The sequence below is a fragment of the Pleurodeles waltl genome, chromosome 8 (genome assembly GCF_031143425.1).
Source record: "Pleurodeles waltl isolate 20211129_DDA chromosome 8, aPleWal1.hap1.20221129, whole genome shotgun sequence".
Classification (NCBI taxonomy): Eukaryota; Metazoa; Chordata; class Amphibia; order Caudata; family Salamandridae; genus Pleurodeles; species Pleurodeles waltl.
The window spans coordinates 511,005,622-511,029,621 of record NC_090447.1 but is presented as its reverse complement, the minus strand read 5'-3'; the positions used below and the strand labels follow the sequence as shown (position 1 = coordinate 511,029,621).

The 24,000-nt window shown below is 46.5% G+C and overlaps 1 protein-coding gene across 3 annotated transcripts in view; it reads left to right on the top strand.

Annotated features, from left to right (window-relative positions):
• The window catches only part of LOC138250083 (E3 SUMO-protein ligase RanBP2-like), a 580,259-nt gene that overhangs the window by 255,855 nt on the left and 300,404 nt on the right, over window positions 1–24,000 (top strand). For all 3 annotated transcript variants that reach the window (XM_069204483.1, XM_069204484.1, XM_069204485.1), the window contains exons 18-19: window positions 21,820–21,955; window positions 22,219–22,313. In XM_069204483.1, the coding sequence (XP_069060584.1) occupies window positions 21,820–21,955; window positions 22,219–22,313 (231 nt within the window). The remainder of the gene's footprint in view (window positions 1–21,819; window positions 21,956–22,218; window positions 22,314–24,000) is intronic.

Sequence of the window (24,000 nt, the reverse complement as noted above, 5' to 3'; positions counted from 1 at the left end):
AGTGCTGCCACAGGTCCCTGAGGAGGCCCTGGGTGTACTCTCCCAAGCAGTTGCTGATTGGAGAGACACAGCAAAGTTCACTATCTGATGTGGACTGGACACAACCAATTCACTGGGCAGAGCTGTTGCATCGAAAGTGGCCCTTAGGCACCATATCTGGTTGAGGACGTCTGGTTTTTCAGGGGATGTCCAAGCCAATCTTATGGACATGCCCTTTGATGGAACCAGTCTCTTTGGAGGAAAAAGCAGATTCGACGCTCAAGGATTCTTGTGCTATGGCCAGGTCCTTTGGCCTCGCGGCGCCCCCTCGTCCCCCTCAGTCTACTTTTTGCCCTGTTTGTGACTATGGAAGAGGCACCCTACTACGTCCATTCCTGTCCAGCCACCATGCCGCGCATCCTCTGCCTGGCCAGGGATGTGGGATCCATTGCCCTCATGGATCAGGGAGCCAGCCGTCCACCCCTCTCCTCCCTCACTCTCTGCAGCTGCCTTCAAATTGTCCTAGTTTGATTCATCCCCATCAAGGCCCAGTCGGAGGCAGGATCCCCCATCAACAGCTCCATTGGCGGTCATCACGTAAGACAGGTGTTTTTTGCAGATAGTCTGAAGGGGCTACTCCCTCCTCTTCGAGAATACCCCTCCATGCATGCCACCATCCTACGGTCGGATGAGGGAGTATCACTTGGCACTTCTCAGGGAGAAAGATATGACTCTTTTGGCCAAGAGAGCCATAGAGAGGGTTCCATTGCCAGAAGTAGCTCGTGGCTGCTATTCGTGCTACTTTCTGGTACCCAAAAAGGACAACGGTCTCCGCCCTATCCAAGAACTTCGGTCCCTCAATCTCTTCCTCAGGAAGGAGAAGTTCAGAATGCTCACTCTGGCTCAGTTTTTAACTGTCCTGGACCCATGAGACTGAATGGTAGCATTGGACTTGCAGGACACTTATTCCCATATTCTTGTACTGCCTGCCCCTAAATGTTACTTGCAGTTCACGGTTGGCTATGAGCATTTTCAGTTCACCGTTGTCCCCTTTGGCCTTACAAGTGCCCCTCTGGTGTTCACCAAGGTGATGGTGGTAGTCACAGCTCATCTGCGCAGGTAAGAGGTTTCAGTCTTCCCCACCTTGACCACTGGCTGTTGAAGGCAGGCTCGCCCCAGGCGTCATCTCCCACATCTAGACTACCGCAGACCTTCTGTATTCACTGGGGTCACTATAAACGTGCTGAACCCACACCCGACTCCTTCTCAATAGCTCCCTTTCATCGGAGCTGTTCTGGACACTGTAGTTTTTGGTTTATCCTCCCGAGTTGCAAGTCTAGGATATTCAGGCTATGATACTGATGTTTCAGCTCCTATCCTAGATTTTGGTGACAATGACTCTGAGGCTGCTGGGCCTCATGACCTCCTGCATCCTGTTGGTGAATCATGCCAGTTGGCATAGGCAGGCTCTGTATTTGGACCTGAAGTTCCAGTGGGCACAGAATCATGGGACTCTCTCCAACATGGTCCAGATCTCGAAGGGAACTGCATGAGGGCTGCAGTGGTGCGTAGCAAACTGTGATTGGGTAAGAGGCAGATTCCTCTTCCTTACGCAACCAGAGTTGACCGTAGTGACAGATGTGTCACTCCTCAGCTGGGGCAGCCATCTGAGAGAGGTTGAGATCAGAGGCATGTGGTCTCAGAGGAGTCCGGACTCCAAATCAACCTGTTGGAGGTCCAGGTGATCAGGCTAGCTTTCAAAGTTTTTCTTCCCTCTCTCAAGGGAAAGATAGTGTAGGTGTTCACGGACAACACCACTGCCATGTGGTACTACAACAAGCAGGGTTGGGTGGGGTTGTGGACCCTTTGTCAGGAGGCTCTGCGCCTCTGGACAGGGCTGGAACAGCAGGTCATATCCCGGTTGGTTCAACATCTGGCAGGCTCTCCGAACAGATGAGCTGACAATACTTAGTCAATCACAAATGTCGTCTCCATGCGGAGGTGGCGCAGGGTCACTTTCAACAGAGGGGAGAGCCTTGGTTAGATCTGATCGGCCTTCACAGAGAACATGCAATGTCAGCAGGGTTGTGCGTTGGAGTTTCTGAGGCGGAACACTGTTCGGAGACGCTTTTCACCTTCTTTCATCATCTTTTCATGCCTCCAGTATGTCTTTCTGCCTATACCAGTTCTGCCCAGAGTTCTCAAGAAGATGAAGAACGACCGGTTCTAAGTTATTTGTGTGTCTCCAGACTGGGCATGGAGAGTCTGGTATCCCGAGCTACTAAGCCTGGCCTTCGATCTTCCAATCATACTGCACCTTCGGGAGGATCTTCTCTCACAGCAGCAGGGTTGGGTTTTCTACTGGAACCTGTCCAGCCTCTGCTTTCTCGCTTGGAGATTGAGCGGCTACAGTGGACATGTTTTGACCTTGCTCCCAAAGTCTGTAACGTAATCTTGAAACCAGGCATCCCTCCACCAAAACGATATACGCCAGTCATTGAAATACATTTTTGGCATGGTGCACAGACAAGTCTGTTGACACCCCTCTCTCTGGGGTCCTGTTGGTTATCCTTTCTCTAGCCCAGCAGGGCTCTGCTATGGGCACTTTAGAAGGTTATTTATTTGCTATCTCTGCATTTTTGAAGTTGCCTGATTAGCCTTCTTTGTTTAAATCTCCCATTTTGTTCTAGGTTACTTAAAGGTCTTACTCATATGTTTCCTCCATCCCCATTCATTATGCCCCAATGGGATTTGAATATGATTAGGACATTCCTAATGTGTGCTCCTTTTGAGCATCTCACCAATTATTCTCTCAGGTTTCTCACCCTAAAGACCGCCTTCCCTGTGACTATTACATCTGCTCACAGGGTGCGTGAGCTGCAGTCATTGTCACCTAAGCCACCCTATCTTTCCATCTATCCTGACAAAGTGGTGCTTCGCACTAGGGCTTCCTTGTTTTCCAAAAGTGGTCACGCCCTTTCGTATAGGCCAGTCGATCACCTCGTCTGCTTGTTACACGTCCCCAAATGCTTCCTAGGAAGAGGAGAGACTCCACTGTTTGACCCCAAAAAGAAGATACATTGATCGCACTAAAGAGTTCCAGGTGGATGATCAACTCTTTGTCGGTTATGTGGGTACAAAGAAAGTTTGAGCAGTGTAGAAGCGGACTATTTCCCTGCAGTGCTTCTGAAGTTAAGGTGATTGGTTTAATATCCCTGATGTTTCTTGAGCAGATTATCATTGAGTGGTCTTGAAATGCTCTTTTGCTGGGAGTAGTGAGTTGGTGACACTAATTCCTAGTTCGTTCTTTACCTGGGTTTACACCTCTCTCTCCAGTTTAGGCCTTTTATATATATATTTTTTTTATCAAGATTGCCATAAAATCCTAGAGCTCCATTCAAAAGGGAGAGTGGGAACTGGATTTCTTTGTAGGTGACCCCCCCCCCCCCCACACACACACACACACGTTTTGCCCCCTTTAGAACTACTAGATGCTGATTTTCGACTGACAATGCACTGAGGCCTCCTGCTAGCCAGGCCTCAGTGACAGTGCTGTTTTCCCTAAAACAAGAAAAGTCTTATTGTAACTCAATTGGCATGACACTAAGTCCCTAGTAAGTGCTACCCCCCGGAGGTGAGACCCCGCACTCTGAGTTCAGAAACAGTGCCTGCTCTGGCAGGAAGTGTTATCACTTTCTCCAGCAGGATTGCTAGTAAATTTGCATACCAAGGCCCGGGAATTCGAAGGCCCTGTCTCCTTTGATATGCAACCGGCTTCCCCCAGACCTGGGAGAAGCAACCCTCTGCCCTGAGGCCCATTTGACACCAGGGAAGATAGGAAATTACAGTCTGGAGGCGTGTTACACTGTCATACTAGTCACCACCCCCTAAAGCGGGCTACCTGAAGTGAATGCGAAAAGGAGAATTCCACTATCTTGTGTGTAGTGGAATTATGAACTCTGGGACAGGGTGATGCCAGCTCACCACAGGAAGTGGGCATCTAGAGGGTATAGTGACCCCAGGGGTAAGTAACCCATGGCTACTACCCTACATTCCCCTAAATAGGTTATTTAAGTGGCCTTCTGACACATGAAATCAGATTCAACTACTGGGAATGGAGGAAGAAAGAAGGACCAAAGAGAATAAAAACTGAAGACCTGCACCAAGAAGTGGCGCAAACCTCTGCCAAGCTGCTTGCACTTTGACCATCGACAGGACCAAAATTGCAATGTGCTGGACAACCTCCCAAAACCCTGCCCAGCACCTCAACAACTGGCAAAGGTCTCCCTTGGAGAAGAGGAGCTGCTCCCCCTGCATCTGCAGGCACAACTTGCAAGTCTGCTGCTCCGTCCTGTTGGCCTTGAGGCCCACCGAGGGAACATCGAGCCAGGAGAAGATTTTTTGGAGCTCAGGTGGTCAGCCCCACCGCTTCAGTGAAAGCCCGAAACTCTGACATCTCCTGGGTACTGGAGCGCTTGCAGAGTCCAAGGCTTCTTGTTGATCCAATCCGGACTCCCAGCAGCTCAAAGACAGACCTGCTGAGGGACATCAGAAGCCACAAGACCAGCACTGAGTGGCCTACTGCCCTATTTCCCCTCTTCACTAGGCCAACAAGATACAGATTGATACACTGACCTCCACAACCCGGCGCCTCAAAGCACTGAGAGAGGTGACGGTGCCAACGGAGTCCAGAGACCCTCTAAAGCTGAGCCCATCCTTGGGTTTGTTCAGATTGGTCCCCCAGTTGCTGCCTGCAACCTCTTTGTGCAGGGACTGAGAACCGCAAGAGTCCAGAGCAGCTCGACTCTGCAGGACCAAAGCACCACTGCACACGAGCCTGCCAGCCGGAGTTCAAGTGAACTGACTGTGCCCCTGCATGCCCAAGACCTGAACTCCCCCTCCCCCCACCCTTTGGGTTCAACCGGACTGGCCCTCCAGTCCATGCTTGCAACCTCTTTTACACAGGCCCTTTTCCTATTGAAGTGACCAGGGCACCCAATGCTGAAACTCGGCACAGCACCCGTATACCATAGTGCCATCCAAGTGACCTGTTGGTGCTGCCTTGGGCCTTGCCCTATTCTCACATTTCGTCCAGGAGAACAGTCCTGTAAGTTGTTGCTAAGTGACCCTATGCAGTATACGTTTATTCCCGTAGGATAACATTACTGTGTGAAGCCCACAGTACATGTAATTTGCTGTGTCTCAAAAGATGTTAACTCGAAGTACTTACCTGATTATGATGATCTTGGTGTCTAAATTCATATAAAGTCTGTTATATTTATAAATTGGTGTTGGATTTCTTTACTGAGTGTGTCTCTCACTGACTGACTCAGTGTGTGAAATAAATGCTAAACACTGCCCTCTGATAAGCCTAAACTGCTTGTCCACACTACCACAAAAAAGAGCATTTGGGATGATTTTAACTCCTGTAAACCAATAAGGGCCACCTGGACTATCTGCATATTGTCCCTTACATTTGGTACACTACATAGATAGACTGCTTCCTACAGGGAGACATTATTATTTGTTCACAACTGTAGTAATTGCGAAGCCAGATTACAATAAGATACATGAGGATGCCTGACAGACACCCGGAGCAGGATCCTACTTCCTCAATTAAGGAGATGTTATTTGTAATCCCAGTTGTGACTTAGTTTCTTTCCTTGCAAAAGTTACGTCTATGAGTTTGGTTTGTTTTACAAACTTTGGTTTAATAGTTATTGCCATGGTGTCTTTGGATTCCATACCTTTCAGTGCTCTCACAGCTGCTGGCCACCCTATGGTATTGGAAAGATTCAGAATGTTATTTCTCTGCCGAGATTTGTATTTTGGTTGAGGGAGGTCCTTTATATTTTCACCTATTATTTCTTCTCTATAGTAGCAAAGGGGTGATTTAGTGACATAATGTGCTCAGTAGCTATAGCTGGACTGACTTGAGGATGATTCTGATGCAGTATGATACGTAATCAAAATTGTCATGTATATTTTAATGGAAGTGTTTAATATAACCAAGCTTTGCATTTCTGTATCCGTTGCTTCTCTGTTTTGTCTTCAGTCTGTTCTGTTTACAAGCTTTTATTATTGTTTTTTCCTGATCCGAGTCCCTTTTTGGATTGTTCTACAGATTTGTTAGCTACTGAGTTAGTCAGCATTGATTCATTTGAAATGTTCATAAGGGCAGATTCCTGATGACACAATTTTGTTGATACAGATGGAGAACCTTTTAAATGTGGGTTCTGGTGATCATAATTCAAAAACTCATTGCGTAATTCCGTTTCAGTTCCAAAATTGGGACTATTTTTAATACAGAAGATTTATTTCTCCTTCCCCTCCCATAATATTGTTGGTTTCATTTTCCTATTTTATTTATATTTCTTAATCAGCTTTTTATTTTTTAATGGTTTCTTAGTTTTCGTTTTTAAAACGGGTAATTCAAGGTAGGCGGATTGTTGGTATGGAAAAGACCTCTGCATGGTTATGGAGATGTACCACTGGCCTGAGTGCCCAACTGTATCTTTGTCTGGATCCCTAATGCTGACTGTTTTTTTGTCATAGGCAGTCACGGATTATGTATGTTTGACATGACATAGGCCGGTGTTAGACTGTTGTCTTGTTAGACTTTGAGTGATGCCCAGCGTGCTAACCTCCATTGCGATGGAAGGCTTCTGCCTTCATCAGCAGATAACCAGCATGGTGGTGACTACATACCGTGTAGTGATCAATATGACTGAACAGGTACTTTTTAACCTGTGGCACTGAGGTGAGGTCTACAGGCTCACTCACCTTTTTAAAGTTCCGCTTTTGTGTGCTTAATTTACCCTAGACCGGCATTAGTTAGATGTGAAGTGCTGCGCAGTGCAGGAATGGGGATTCTGCGCTGGATGTATGTGTGCCTGGAAAGGGTATAGTACGGGGATAGAGCAGTGCTGTGCAGTACTTGTATGGTTAGTGTGTGTGTACTGGGGGGGATTTTTACCTGCAAGGAACACATTATGTAGGAAATGTAGTGCTGTGCATTAGACGTGACACAACAGATCTGAGTATTGCTGCATTCCAGTGAGCTAGATGGGACATACTGGAGGCAGGAAAAGCGACTCTCACCCTATATACTTCAAAAGCTTAAAGCGCTCTGATGGCACTTCAAAAGAGTGCTCTTTGATTCAGTGATAGATTACAATAGAACGGGCCTGGACACATCTCAGGAAGGCAATGGGGCTGATAAGGGAATCTTAAAGCGTAGGCCTTAAAGCACAGCATTAACTTTTTGATGTACATATTACTGTGGCTGACATCCAGGTGTAAACTCAAGTCACTCCCATGGCCTGTGTTTGGGTACTGCTTCGGAGTCCCGCTTGCTTTAACAGACACCTTTTCAAGAGGAAATATAGAGTTGTAGGCCAAAGCCTGCTAGTTTCCCTGCTGGGTGAGAGGCCATCACCCAGGGAAGCCAAGAGCACCTGCGCTGAAGCCCCAGCGCCTGCCTAATTACCAAGACTAGTGTCCCCTGTGAGGAAGAGAATGGTGTTGGAGGGAGCAAAGTAAAGGGGGGGGGGGGGGGAGGGGGGCACAGGAATGGGGCACCTGCAGAGAGGACTCCTGATGCAAAGTGTGGCGAGATGTTTGTGCATCTAACAGATGTTGATAATGTGCAGGATTGAATCGTGATCCCTGTATGCCAGGAGAGGGCCGTTGTAGACTGAGCTGTGTATTGAGCGCTACGCAGGGAGCACAAAGCCCATCCCCCCCCTCATTGTGATGACCCCCGTAAGCCAGAGGAGGCCACCATAGAACTGACTAGGGCAACATAGCGGCAAGACTCGTGTGCACCTTAGAAGTGACCCGGTATGCCAGGAAGGGCCACTGTGGTATAGGTGGCTGTACCAGAGAAGTCTGTGCCGCTGCAACTTTGTATGCCAAGAGGGGCTGCCAGTCCAGAATATTGCCAAATTTGCACTGTTTCCCGGGAAAAACTGAAGCTATGCTCTGTGGGTCAAAATTGAGCATTGAGATGTGTGCCTTAACCTGCCCCAGGGACTGGGAAGACGTTGAGATGACCTTTCTCTGTTTGTGGAACCCAATTTGAGCTGTACTTCCCACCCAATGAAATCCTGGAGCACCTCTGATCACTGTTGAGGCTGGCTGAGGCACTCAGGAAAGAGCCTGTGCCTGGCGGCTGCTGGTGTGCGTCCCATGTGCCTACCAACTTGACCAAGCAAGACTGGAATATTACAAGTGCTTGCAGTTAGGGCAACCAGTGAATCTCTGAACCCTTATGGGTTGCTGGCACCCGTAAGACTTGATTTTCCAGGGAACTCACTGCTAAAGTTACTGCAGCACTATAGACACGCTCAATGATTTCCTAAAGAGTTATAATGGACTCTTGAATAAGGCCTACTAGCGAGCATTCCCTGGATGTGGCCACCACAGTATGGGGAATAACCCCAAACACATTTCAAGGAAGAGAATGGGACTGGGGCTTGCCAGATAAACACTGGAACCCTGACCTCAAGGGAAGTGTTATTCGTTGCGAATGTTGTAATACTTCTTGAATGTGTAGGGTTACAAGTAAGATTCTTCTTTTTAGTATAAAAACAAATCTTTGACTAGATGTTGATTTATTGACATTAATAAGTGCCACCCCACCTCTCACAACAAGAGAGCTGTTAAGTGCTTGCCCACAAGTACCATCGAGAGTCAAGTGCACAAGGGTTACTTGGCACAGTTGCTTGAGGTCAGGGTCCTGTGCTCCCCATGCCACTGGAATCAAGCTAGCCTGGCTGATGAAGGGTGATACCCCGAAACTGGTCCTAGGATGCTTGTTTCCAGTCCAGGAAAGACCTGGCTTGGCAGTTCGGGCTGGACTGTTCCCATGGGGAACAGGGTCAAGACTGATTTGCATATGGCTGGGTCCAAACTGGAACGGCATGGGTAGCAAAATAACGATGGATTTAGGCCCAGATCTCTGTACTGGGGGTGAAAGTTTGACATTGTTCAGCATTCCGTCCATCACTTGTTCTTTTTTTGCATTTGCTGCCCCAAGTGGGAAGGGTATGCCCAGACGTGGGTCCCGTGCTCCCCATGCCACTGGAATCAAGCTAGCCTGGCTGATGAAGGGTGATACCCCGAAATCGGTCCTAGGATGCTTGTTTCTAGTCCAGGAAGGACCTGGCTTGGCAGTTCGGGCTGGACTGTTCCCATGGGGAACAGGATCAAGACTGATTTGCATATGGCTGGGTCCAAACTGGAGCGGCATGGGTAGCAAAAAAACGATGGATTTAGGCCCAGATCTCTGTTTGACATTGTTCAGGATTCCGTCCATCACTTGTTCTTTTTTATATAGACATTACCTCTACTGGTTTTTATCAGATTGCTGGAGCAGCGGTCTTAAAGCGACAGTGATGGTTCAAAACAACTTCTTTCCAGCCAGAGGTTCAGACAAAAAATTGTATATGCCACGCAGCGTTGCTAATCTTTTTGGTAAGCCTGTGTTGACCATGACCTCCAAGTTAAGGTAGATACAAAGACTGCAATATATTCAGGAATGATACATCGTCATAAGCATCCCTTTCATGGCAATCAAGGAAGGGGACACTTCTCATACTGAGGAAATTCCCAATCCTATTGATACCAAGTGTATCCTCAGTCACAACAGGATTGCCGCCAGCCATACTCACTACAGCAGTACAGGCGGACGGACACCTGCTACAATGTGTTCGAGGCAAGCCCCCAGGAAAAAAAAACCGGAAGCTCCTGTCAGGGAGGCACCAGTGATAACTCTGTCTCTCCTTCTCCCCACCGCCCCTCCTAGAAACACCTCACATTGGGAGTAAAAGCCTTTTCATCTATTACAACAGCTGGATTTCTATTTCTTCAGATAGTGGGTGTTGGAGATAATTCAGCATGGTCACACCCTAAAATTTGTTCAAAAACCTGTTCAAAAACCAGTGTTGCAGGGAGGTTATGCTCCCGAATATACTCTAGTTATTAAATCCAGGGTTTTTATGACCTCTCTAGACCACTTGGACACTTATTTTTGATTCAATTTGCCTATTCACATAAAACATCAAAAATATCTTACTTTTGAGATGACCTGATGCTACCATCAGTTCATGGTTTTACCTGTGACTTACACTTCCCACCTCCACATTATAATGATAAATGTATAAAGTGCAGTAAATGCCCGAAGTCGTCTTGCAGCTTGAGTCCGCAAGACTGCAAGAGCAAAAAACTACGAGGAGCTTGAGAAGAGCCAGGCTTTCAAATGTTTCCTGAAAGTACTCAGTTTTGGCTGATTCTGAGTGTAAGCATCTGTTAGCAATGTACCAGTGAAATTCCTCCTTCAGATACTTTGAGCCAGAGGTGTAGAGGGCTTTATAAACTGTGCAAAGTGTTTTAAAACCCACTCCTTCTTACTGGGAGCCAATGGAGCTCCTCAAATGCTTTAGATACTGAGTAGAACTATGGAATTTGCGTGCGAAGCCTTGCTGCTGCATTTTGTAGCCTGTGCAATTTATTTAGAGAGCCTTTTTGAATTCTCTTAAATAGAGAGCATTTCAGTAGTGAAGTCTTGACAAGACTAATGAAATTATGACTGTCTTCTGCAACTCAAGTGGTCTAAAAGATACATTTTTTTTAAGGCTTCTTAACAAAAGAGTAAGGTGACATAAGCTTGTTGGCCTGGTCTGTAAAAGAAAGTTTTGTGTTGAAGTGCACCCCTAAATTCCCTAATGTATACACAGGTATGGGAAGCAAACTCAGTGCCTGTGGCCACCTTTCCGTATTCCAGTAGGAGGAGTCCTTCCCAAAAATGACCACCTTAATTTTCTCGGAATTCAGCTTGAAACAGTGACTGCTCATCCAGCTAACTATTGAGCTTATACAGCTGTTGAAGCGTTGCACCACCTCTTTATTACTAGAGATGGATGCCACATTGTGTGTCATCGGTTGAAGAAATAGTTGAAAATCTATATGACCTGATCAGTTTGGCTAGAGAAGCCACATACATATTAAAAAGCATGGGACTCAGCGATGACCCTTGCGGGACACCACAGGGCAGAGAGAAAGAACAGGAGGTAAATTCCCTAAACCTGACCGCTTGCTCCCTGTCAATGAGGAATGAACAAAGGATATCGAGTTCTGAAACACCGATCCCTATTTCTTCAAGGTGTTCCTTTAGGCTCACATAAAACAAATTATAGAAGGATGCAGATAGGTCCAAAAGTATCAATGCAGCCTTTCCTCCATTATCCATCATGTGACGTATTTCCTTCGTAGTCACTACTAAAGCTGACCCCGTGCTGTGGCCCTTTCTTAAACCAAACTGGGTTCTGTCCAGAGTTTCATTTTGATCTAAATACGATTAGAGAGAAATATTGAAATGCCTCTCAAATATATTTGCTGGCAAAGGGAGACGAGAGATGGGACAATAGTTTTCTTCCTCACCTGGATTCAGGGAGGGTTTACTAATCAGAGGGAGAATGGAGGCTTTTTTCCAACCAGTCGGTAAGATCCCCACCTCCATAATGCAGGTCAGTAAAGGAGTAACAAGACTGAGCTTATCATGGTTGTGAAACGCCACCCCAGCTTGGGACGACGCCTGGTGGCCCACATCCCTCAGCAACTGCCCCCCCCGCACTGACCAATCACGCCCACAACTTAGGAATCATCCTCGACTCCTCCCTATCCATGGCCCGCCAGGTAAACTCTGTTGCTCCTTCTGCTGGCACACACTCCGCAAACTCTGGAAGGTCTTCAGATGTACCCCAGCAGACTGTCGCAGGACAGTCACCCATGCCTTAGTCACGAGCAAGCTCGACTACGGCAATGCCTTCTATGCCGGCACCTCAACTAGAAGCATCAAAAAAACTTCAGCTCATCCAGAACGCCGCCACCAGACTCATTCTGGACCTCCCTCTCCAAGAATACATCTCTCAACACCTGAGGACTCTCCACTGGCTACCGGTTGAGAAACGAATCACCTTCAAGCTTCTCACCCACACATACAAGGGCATACAGAACGCAGGACCAGCCTACCTGAACCACTGCGTCTTCTTCCACACCCCAGCCAGATCCCTCCGCTCCGCCCAGATGGCCCTGGCCACCGTCCCTCGCATCTGCAAAATCACCCCCGGAGGATGATCTTTCACCTACACTGCAGCAAAGAGCTGGAACAACCTCCCCCTGCACCTCAGACAAAGCCCGTCACTCACCATCTTCAGGAAGAACCTCAAGACGTGGCCCTTCGGATGAGGCCCCTCCCCCAGTGCTTAATTTGTGCTTGTTGTTTCCGGTGCTGAGCACCGGCACTTATTTTTGAGGGACGGGGCTTATTCTTTTGCCTCAATCATTAACGCACTATTCTTTCTTTGCTATGTACTACATCAAAGGCTAATAGGGATAGTGATTGGATAGTACACAGCTCGTGGTATTTCTTTGCCGCTTCACAAGATTGGTTCACGTCGTCTTGTCGGAATGTGTAATGCAGCTACCATCCACCATTTTACTTCTTTCTTTGCAAAGCAGCAAGAGGAAGGAGCATATCTCTTGCCATGGCTGACTATTCTACTGTTCCCCCACTCAGCTCTGCCACACCTCCTGGGGGAGTCAACGATGTCTTAAAGGACGCACTGTAGCAGGTCCGACAGGTGTGTTTGCTAGTGGGAGTGCTAACGCATGCATTAGTGGTCAAGGCCCAGCCGTGATGGGCCTTTAGCGCGGGTAGAAAGAAGAAATCCGCATGGACGCTGATGCAGCTCGTGTGGATCGCAGAGGCCACCAGTTTGTACCACCTTACCTCTCTCTGGCAATATTGGCACTTATATATTTATACGTGAGGAGGGACTGAGCCACAGTACAGCACCCTGGATCTGACTAGGGGAATTTCACATTCATCTCTTCTCGGTGTATGATGCCTTCATGTTTTTTTAAACAGGCTTCTACCTAATATGCTTCGACCCTTGTTTGGTGATCCTACATTATCGGTCTGGGCACGGGTCTGAATTTTGCTCTCTGACCAGGTCTCATTATACACAATTCCAGCGTTTTAAACTGGGAGCGGTAAATAAACATTTAGTTGAGATACATGTTAAATGGTGCCTGGGAATGTATCAAACTGCGGCTCTTCTCTTGCTCTCTAAATATATAGCAGCAAGTATTACATAATCTTTACAGTCTTAATTGCAATTTGCACTAGACAGTGCTGCTAGCTGCTTCTCTGGTCTCATCGGTAATTCCCCATTCTTAGTCCTGTATACAATGCTGCAGCTGCTTCTCTGGTCCCAGTGATAATTCCACATTCTAAGTCCTCTAGACAGTCCTGCAGCTGCTTCCCTGGTCCCAGTGGCAATGCTTCATTCTTAGTTTTCTAGGAAGTGCTGCTAGCAGCTTCTCTGGTCCCATCAGTAATTCCTCATTCAAAGTCCTGTAGACAGTGCCTCAAGCTGCTTCTCTGGGCCCATCGGTAATTGCTCATTCTAAGTCCTCTACACAGTGCTGCTTGCTGCTTCTCTGGTGTCCGTGGTAATTCCTCATTCTTAGTCCTGTAGACAATGCTGCAGCTGCTTCTTTGGTCCCAGTGGTAATTCCTCATTAGAAGTCCTCTAGACAGTGCTGCAGCTGTTTCTCTGGTCCCAGTGGTAAATCCTCATTCTTAGTCCTAAAGGCAGTGCTGCTTGCTGCTTCACTGGTCCTTCGGAAATTCCTCATTTTAAGTCCTCTAGACCATGCTGAAAGGTGCTTCTCTGGTCCCGTCGGTAATTCCTCATGCTAAGTCCTCTAGGCAGTGCTGCTAGCTGCTTCTCTGGCCCCGTGGTAATTCCTCATTCTTAGTCCTGTAGACAATGCTGCAGCTGCTTCTCTGGTCCCAGTGGTGATTCCTCACTCTAAGCCCTCTAGACAATGCTGCTTCTCTGGACCCAGTGGTAATACCTCATTCTTAGTCCTCTGGGAAGTGCTGCTAGCTGCTTCACAGGTTCTGTTGGAGTTCCTCATTCTAAGTCCTCTAGACAATGCTGCAAGCTGCATCTCTGTTCATATATTCACTGCACTCCAAACCAAAACACAAAGTGAAAAGGCTTTGTTATTTACAATGCCAATAGCTCTAACTCTCCCAAATGAAAGACCTATTGCATTGCAAATGCTTGTTTATATTAATCTATATATAACATGAATTTTATACAATGTATCATTGCTTGCTATTTGGATTCAAGCATGTGAACCTATGAATGATTTGATACTGAAGAAAAAACAAATTACTTATGTGTACACTGTGGCTCCCCAGGATTGATATCTTTCATAAATTCATATGCAGCCCTCCCTCATACTCTATAGGAGCTCACCACATTGAAGTATATCCTTCATATTCCCTTTACACTCAAGCTTTAAAATCTGAGCAATGGTGGCGATTGAGGGGAAGAGTGCTCCAGGAGTTGCTTCCTGATTGGTTGACGTTTGAGTCTTACAAAAACGATGTTAATTGGTTATTGTCACTTATTTAATCTTTGCTGTACAACATTTTCCTTGTACTACTAGTTATAATTACTGTGGGACTCCTGGTTCGATGACTGGGAAGATTCAAGTATGTGAATCTCTGAAAGATGTCAGTAATGGAGAGCTACAGTGTACATGTAACTTGTTTTCCGGGCCCCATACCTCAGACAGGGGAGTGCTATTATTTACAGCTTTAAAATAGCTGGAAAGGTCCATCTCTGTGCCTTTGGCTGCAGTGATGAATGGCCAGCCAAACCTCAGTTTGGTTAGGACGTTGGATCAAAAGTAGGAGGCATAGTGTCAGTGCCACTGGTGTTGGTGTGTTTAGACTGTAGTGCACTGGGATCCTGCTAATCAAGACCCCAGTGCCTGTGCTCTCTCCTCTAAATTTGGTTGCTGGTAAACTTTTTAGACCCACAATTGGCGTACTGGTGCACCCATGTAAGTCAGTGATATATGGTACTTGGGAACCCAGGGCATTGGTACACCAGGAGACCCCCATGGGCTGCAGCATGTATTGTGCCACCTATTGTGGCCCATGCAAACTGTCTGCAGACCTGCCATTGAAGCCTGTGTGAAATTGTGCATGCGCCTCTCACTTCAGATATAAGTCTTGCCTTATATCATGGTCTCTGCACTTAGACATTGTCACCCCTCTGGTAGGTTCTTCAGCCCATGGGCAGGGTCCATGTCCCTAAGTGTGAGGGTGCCCCTGCAAACACCAGACTCCATTCCCTGGGCTTTGTAAGGGCGGGGAAGCTATCTTAAGGTATGTAGTGGACACTGGTTAACAGGAGTGGTCCAACTACATAACGGCTTCTCCGAACTTAGGCATGTTTGGTATCAAATATGTTTGAATCCTGCAACTACACTGATTCCAGTGCTAGTTGCATGATACCATGTACTCTGTGGGTTCCTTAGAGGATCCCTGAGTTCTGCCTATGCAGCCTTACGGGGTCAGGATGTCAGCCCAAACTACTGCCGACCCCAGACACTGTTCTGTCCTTCTGCTGATGGGCCTAACTCAAGCAGGGAAAGGCAGAACAGAGGATTTCCTTAAAAGGAGAGGTGTCGCCACGTCTCCCTTTGAAACTGGTGTCTCTGAGCTGGGGTGTGATGGCCTCTGAGAGCCACCATGCTGCTTTGAAGGGCACATTCGGTGCCCTCCTTGCATAATCCAGTTTGCAACAGTTCAGGAACCCGGGTCTGGTGCGTAACCACACAAAGGACAGGGGAGTGCCCACATCCCTGTCCAGCCCCTTCCCTAGGGAGGTGCACAGAATTTTGCCAGGGGTCTGATTGATTCTGCCACCTTGAAAATAAGATGTGCAGAGGCCCCTGGGAGCATCTGACTGGTTAAGCCAAGTAGATGATGTCCCTTCTGATCGATGGGTCACTTCAAAGAGTAACCAACCCCCTTTAAGGGTTACTTAAGGGCTCCCCTGAGGATGGGTCCTCAGATTCGTCGAGCAAGACTCTTCAAGGAACTCTGTGCAAGATATCTTCTGCTCCTGACAGAGGTGCTGCAACCAGGAGCAGCCACCTGAGAACCCCTGATCTCATTCAACAAAGCCCTCACTGAGCTCCTACTGGTTTCAATGTCCAAACCCATCGTACTTGCCTGCCACCATCGCCCTATACATGGGGACCCAAGTTTCTTGACGCAGCACCTCACTCCCGAGAGCTTGGTCGCCCAAGCCTCTATCTCCCAGGGCATGTTCCCTTCCACTCCCCCGGATAGGGAATCCAAAAGGTTGGAGTCACTTAGGGAGAAGATGTTTTCTTTTGCCAGCCTTTCATTGAAGTCAATGAACACCTCATGCCTATTGTGCCACTATTCTCACATTCTGTGGGATACGCTTGCACGAGTGCTGCCACAGGTCCCAGAGGAGGCTCGGGTTATACTCTGCTATCTTTCTCCCGTTGACAATTGCCTCACAAAGTCAACAATTTGTTGCGGACTGGACATGACTCATGCACTAGGCAGGGTAGTTTTATTGACAGTGGCCTTGAGGCCCCACGCCTGGCTGAGGAGGTCTGCCTTTTCAGGGGATGTCCAAGCTTCCTTGATGGAGACAAGGCAGACTTGGTGCCGGAGTGCTTCAAGATTCTTGGGCTAAGGCCAGGTCCTTGGGCCTCGCGGCAGCCCCATGTCCCCCTCCCCCAGTCTGCCTTTTGCCCCTTTTGTGTCTATGGAAAGGGACTCCAACCACGTCCATTCCCAGCCACTGGTCTGGACAGTCCACAACACCCATTTCCTCCCCACCCCCCTGCTACCATCACGTCATTCTTCCCCTTCAAGTCTACTCCTCCATCCATGCCACCATTCTAGGATCGGATGACCGAGAATCCCCCTCTCCGCGAGGATGTTTGGGCTCTCTTGGCCAAGGGAGCCTCAGAGGGTTCCAGTGCTAGAAGTAGGCTGTGATTTCTATTCCTGCTACTTTTTGGTCCCACAACGGACAAGGGTCTCCACCCTATCCCAGACCTTTGGTCCCTCGATCTCTTCTTCAAGAACGTGAACTTTTAGATAGTCACTTTGGTTCAGGTTCTGTCTGCCTTGGATCCAGAAGACTGGATGGTAGCGTTGGACTTGAAGGACACTTATTTTCATATCCCTGTCCTGTTTGCCCACAGAACTTACTTACGATTCATGGTGGGCCATGAGCACTTTCAGTTCACGTTGCGTCTCTCTAGCCTTAGAGGCGCTCCTCGGGTGTTCACCAAGGTGATGGTAATGGTTGCAGCTCATCTGCGGAGATCATGGGTTTCAGTCTTTCCCTATCTCGACAAATGGCTGTTGAAGTCGGGCTCACCCAAAGCAGTCATCTCCCACACCTACACTACCACGGACCTCCTGCATTCACTAGGGTACACTATCAATGTGCCAAAGTCAGATCTCTGATGCTCCCTTTCATCAGAGCTGGTCTGGACACAATGCAGTTTCAGGCTTATCCTCCTGAGCCACACTTACTGGGTATTCAGGCTATGATACTGATGTTTCAGCCTCTACCCTGGATTTCAGTGAGAATTACTCTCAGGACGCTGGGCCTTATGGACTTCTGCATCCTGCTGATGACACATGCCAGATGGCATATGCAGGCTCTTGTATGACTTGAAGTTCCAGTGGGCGCAGCATCAGGGAAATCTCTGACAAGGTCCAGATCTCAGAGGGAACTGAGAAAGATCTGTAGTAGTGATTAATGAATCATGATTGGGCAGATGCAGATCCCTCTCCCTTCCCCAACCACACCTGACAGTCTGGTTGGGGAAGGGAGTCAGATCTGCCTCTGGCCCTGGCCTTTGGCCTCCTGTTAGAGCTCTGTGCAACTCGGCCGGCATTCAAAGCCTTTCTTCCCTCTATCAAGGGTAAAATGGTGCAGGTGTTTACAGACAACACCACCCGCCATGTGGTACAACAATAATCTGAGTGGGCTGGGGTCGTGGACCCTTTGTCAGGAGGCTCTGGACATGGCTGGAGCAGCAGGGCATATCCCTGGTGGTTCAATATCTGGCAGGATCTCTGAACAACGGGGGGGGCGGCCGAGCTCAGCTGAAAATGTCTAGCAGATCACAAATGGCATCTCCATCTGGAGGTGGCACAAGGTCTCTTTCAGCAGTGGGAATAGCCTTGGTTTGATTTGTTCGCCTCCGCAGGGAATGCGCTGTCAGCAGTTCTGTGTGTTTGAGTTTCGGAGGCGGCAATCGCTTGGAGATGATTCCCATCTCGAGTGGCACTCTGGCCACCTATACGCCTAACCGCCCATACCACTTATGCCCAGAGTTCTCAGGAAGGTCAAGAACGACAGGGCTCAAGTAATCCTTGTGGCTCTGGGCTTGGCATAGTGAGTCTGGTATCCTGGGCTCGTTATCATGTCCATCGATCCTCTGATCAGAATGCCCCTTTCGGGAGGATCTTCTGTCGCAGCAGCAGGGAGGGGTCTGCACTTGAACCTGACCACTCTCCGCCTTCTTGTGTGGATATTGAGCGGCAAAAGTTGACAGCCTTTGACCTTCCTAAGTCTGTAACATAATGTTGGCAGCCAGGCATCCCTCCATCAAAACAGTATATTACTGCTGTTGGAATAAACTTGTGGCATGGTGCACAGGCAAGTCTGTTGACCCCCTTTCTGCTCCTCTGTCTGAGTACCTGTTCATCCTTTCCCTGCCCAACAGAGCTCTGCTATAGGCACTCTTAAAGAATATTTATCTGCTTTTTCTGCCTTTTGGCGGTTGTCTGATCAACCGCCTTTTTTAAGTCCCCTATTGTACATAAATTCCTTAAGTCTTACACATCTTTTTTCTCCATACCCATTTGTTATGCCCCAAATGGGATCTGAATTAGGTTTTGACCTTTCTGATGTGCGGTCCTTTCAAGCCTCTCCGCAACTGTCCTTTCAGGCTCCTCACTTTGAAAATAGCTTTCCTTGTGGGCATTACATCTCCCCTCTGACTGAGTGAGCTGCAGGCATTGTCATCTAAGCCACCGTACCTTTCAGTCTATCCTGACAAAGGGGTGCTTCGCACTAGGGCCAGTTTGCCCGTTCTGTCCTGCAGGGCGTTCTAGTATGAACTTGGTCGGACCCACCTCCGGAGATGGTATTGATTGGGCCTTTATTCTAAGATAAGGGGTCTGCAGCTGGAAGCCTCTATCAGATGAACAAGTTACATACTTTTGGTAACGCCTTATCCGGTAGAGACAATTTCTAGCTGCACATTTGTTACCGACCCACCCATCCTCGATGCTCTGAGAACAGATTTTTTGGGCCAGGGACTCCCCTTTCAGAGCCTGAGTTTTGACCCACCCGTAGTCATTTTGTTGAGGACTCTGCGCTTATGGTGTGGAAAGTTGTGAAAAGAAACTGACTTCAGCTCTCTGGGGTGGCACCTATATAGGACCTGGGACGTCTTCACCAGCGCAGACGATGCTAACGACTGACGCAGAGCCGATTAACGCCACCTAGCGGCGAGCGGGGTACTGCTCACAAAAATCTTCTGGATCCAGTCTGACACCTGGGAAGAATTCAGAGGTAAGTAACCTGCAGCTAGATATTACCTCTACCAGATAAAGTGTTATCAAGGTAAGTAGCTTGTTCTAAAAGTAGATTTAGAAATACAAGGATAAAGGCAGCTGAGAGGTTCTAGATTAGTGGTACAGGCTATATATATGGGCAGAGCTACTAGCGTTAGGCAGTTGTTATCGTACAGTAGGAGGTAGGAGTAGACTTAATGGGGTAGTAGGCATGAGTTGAGGACAAAGGTAAAAAGTTGAGGGGAGAATCAGGCAGTGAAGAGATGAAGAAAGTATAGAAGATTGGCTTGGTAGGAGTAAAAAACAAAAAAGTTATTCTGAAAAAAACTGTAAACTACATGGAGTTCTTGGAACATGAAGGACATTCACCAAGTAGAATTTGTTATTCTCTGAATGGCATTCAGTTGAGCCCAAGCTTGTAGAAGAGGGTTCTCCTGAAGAAGTTTTTCTATCTGAGTTATTATACAAATCACATACAAATGAAACTCCCGGGGAAATGGCATCAGAATTTGGGCACCATAGTGTCCTATTCTTGGGCATCAATATACCACAGAAACCAACCATACGCAGATAAGGTTTGGTTCTGCTCCAGTGGGAGCAGTCCAGTCTGAATTGTCAGGTCAGTGCCACTCTGAACGGAAAAACAAGCAACCTCAGACCAAATTCGTCCTATTTGGGCTGCTTCAGTATGGTGTAGCTTGAGGTCTGTGGTACTGTTAGCAAAGGATCCATGTTTGGGCATGCCCACTGTACTTAGGGCCTTGCATAGAAATCAAACCACAACTATGACAGTAAAATGTATCTGTTGTAAGAACTCTGTTTACATGCTTCTTTAATTGCAGTTCCCTCTGAATGTTTTTTCAGTGCATCTGTTCTCCAAGTTCATGTTGGTGTAGAGCACTGTAACAGATTTAGGAGGTGCCTAAGTTACTCCCTGTCCATTTGCTGCTCATCTGAATAATTCTCTGAAGGGTAGCCTTTGTGTCCTAGACATGTGGCTTTAAGAAAAATCATCTCTTTCTTCAGGAGAAGCTAATCTAACCTTGTCCCCATAGATACTTCAAATGTGTGCAGGGTGAATGTCTAGACATTTGTACGCTCATGCATTTAAAATATCTTTAACTGGTGCTATATCTGGCTCATAGATTCTTTCAATCCAGCTAATGGAACTTGATTTTTGGCCTCATCTTGAGGTGTCCCTCCCTCTAATGTCAAAGAAGCAGCAAGGCAACTCTTAAATTTAACATCTTCCTGGCATCTCTAAATTTAAACTGCGGTCTTCAGATATGGCTCATCAGCTCTCCCACACACATCTCTGTCCTGGTGCTTCTACTCGGACCAAACTGTTGAATGAGGGAGATGGTTGCTAAAGCACATGCCTTGGTCAGACCCATTTAATTAGAGTCTCTGGGTATGTGTGGCAGGGAGTGTGACACAGTTTCTCTTGTCCATACCAGAAAGTTCTTCCTCAGAACTGTATCCAGTTAGGTAGAACGCTTTCTTTTTATACCTGTTTTGCCCCGGGTCACGGAGTCAATGGGGAAGGTTCCAAGCACAAATGGTTATCTTTGGCTGGTTTTGGCCGTGACAAACCTTGCTGCCAAGGGTGAATAACTTTTTTTAGCTAGACCTCTGTGATGGCATCTTTTGCTGCATCCCCAGATATATTTCTGAATTTTAAAGACCATTGGGGTGGGCTCCAAGGTTCTATACAAACTCTTTTATCCTTCACACCATATTCTTTAAGGTAACCCTCCCATCTTTCTCCTTGTGTCTATAAGTGTATGATTTTACCTTTGATCCAATTATGTCAAACTGGACATTTAAACACCCTACCTGTTATAAAGGAATACGGAGTTAAGGATTAAGGGGCTGATTTATGCATTGGAGAGATGTATACTCTGTTGCTACTGAGTATACATACCACCAATATAATGGTCTGCCCACCAGATTTATATGTGGACGTAAGGCTACTGTGGTTGCTACTATGACATCACCATAGACAAACATCTCCAACAGCCCAACGAAGTAAGGGCCGCCGGAGAAATGGATGGATGTCCGCACACCCAATCATGATGGGCAGACATATAGTCATTTATTTACTTTTTTTTTAATTGTCCGTCACCATCAGGGAAATCCCTGGCAGAGAGTGACCATAAAATGCAAATAATGGTCCCCTCGCCATGCGAGGTGACTCCCTTGGTGAGGGGAGCATTACTTTTTGTAAATTTTGACATCCTGTTTTCATTTCCAGTACTGTATTTGTTTATTGCCCTTGATTACTACACCTACTGTTTTATGTTATGATTTTTATCCAATAGAATGAGGTTCGTGAATTGAAACTCAGTTACAGTGGCAATGCACACTCTGGCAGATGGTCTTCTGAGGGTTTTGGACCAGAAGTTATGCCAGATGGTTATCAAGGGACCCCAAGCTTTCATGGCACCCCCCTAACAGGTAAATACATGTTAGTGTTTAAAAAAATAAATTACATAAACTATATGCAGCTTATTAATTTGACGTTCTTTTTAAGCTGCGCTAAGCAGTAGATGGTATATTTGTGATACAATACCTCTTATTCTTTTTAAATCAAACCTGTTTTCTACAAAGTTGTATCAACACTATTTGTTTTGTGGGCAACTTGAAATACAATAGTATTTCTTTTTTCAATGACTTATGTCTGCAGTGTATTAACCCCTTTCCAATGCCTTTTTCTTCAGTTTCTACCCCAGGAGCAGCTGAATATTACAATCAAGCACCAGCTTACAGCTCCAAGTACCTGCTTAGAACTGCAACCAGTGACACACCAGCGAAGGTGAAGTAAAAAACAACCCTTATAGAATGAATTAGCTACTAGCAGGAGCCGATGACTCCTGCTAGACCGATAATTGGATACACCTATTTTTGCCTGGGTGGTCTACTCATATGAATCTGCCTTCGATTTCTTCTCATTTCCCTTTTATATGGGCCTGAAGTTTGCTCTGTAGGTCCCAGAAATTAAAGGTGTTGAATGCAGATCTGTGAGGGAAGCCTACCCGTCATGGAAAGCAACTCTGGATTAGATTTAAAATTGTCACTCAGAACTTCCTGAGGGCCTTGTGGAATCAAAATATGAGTAAAGGCAGGTGACTACTAAAAACATTAGCAATCCCTTTGGTGGAGCTGATACTTTACCTTTCTTATTTTTGTAGTACTTGACCTATTTAAGAAGTGGAAACTGCGCCCATCCACATTGACTGCATTTTTTATATGTCTTTTAATAATTCTTGTTAAGTTATTGTTTACATATGGCAATTCTGCATATGATGCTTGTAATGTTTACCCCTTGACTGTCCAGTTGACACATATGCTTTGGCTATGGTTGAAATAAGCCCAATAGTGTACTACGTACTTTAGAAATCAGCAATATAAATGCCTAGCTCAAGATTTCTAGTACTCACTTAAAAAGGGAGCAATTATCTATGGACTTTAGCGTGCCAACTAATTATTTCACCATACTATATTTACCATATTCTTTGAAACCACAGGAAAAGGCAGTTATAACCCAAGTTCAGAATTTTATTCAAATCAGTGGCAAATGTTACCATCCTCAACTGGATACTGACCAGATGCGATACCACCCTGGAGGGGTGGAGGCTGGACTGAGTATGTGGTGGTGCTCATTGTTGAGCTCCAACTGTATATTGATAGGGTTCACCCCTTTTTCTCTGTAAATGGCAGACCTAAGTGAGCTAGAAGCCCGAAATTGTATTCTTTGGCTGCTCTCCTCCAAGCAGATATATTAATCTACATTTACTGTACGAGAAGGCAAGCTGCTGAAACCCAAGAAACATCGGTATTTGCAGTGGATTAAGAAGGTGGACCAACACAGAGAGTAGTAGAAATAGTAGTAGACTTATGAGCTACTGGTTTATCTTTATATTTAGGTTGATAGCACATCTGTATGGTTGGCCCATTATTACCTATGGTTGTAAATATACAGAAAATGTTTTTTTGCTACATCTAGAGGAGTAATAGGTTCTCACCATCATGCTGTTGGCCTTTGGGTATGATAGTACGTATCTTGGGAAGTGCCCATTACATCGCATGGGGTGCATTGTTCTCAGAAGCAGTAAATGTTTAGTTAAATGTGGCAGACATCTTGAAAAGGCGGCTTCCACTTGTAAAACCAACGCATTCCATGCCCTCAACAAAGCATTATGCAAAGTAGAATCTAAATGTGTGTGTATAACTAAATTCTGTGTTTTTTTCCCGAAGATGAGGGTAAGTGAAAGATATGATTGTATTGAAAAGTAATATCTTACAAATATTTAGTACTTTTTTTCTAATTTTATTTTCAGAAGCAGCTGACTTGTGCTACAGAAACTTAACAGTTTCTTACACAGCTGCTGTTTCCTCTTATTTTAGGCAGAGCACCAGTTTACAGTATTCATACTACTCAACCTTTGACCTCCAGGACCCAATTTACAAATCTGGTGCACAGAGTGAAAGCATTTCCATGC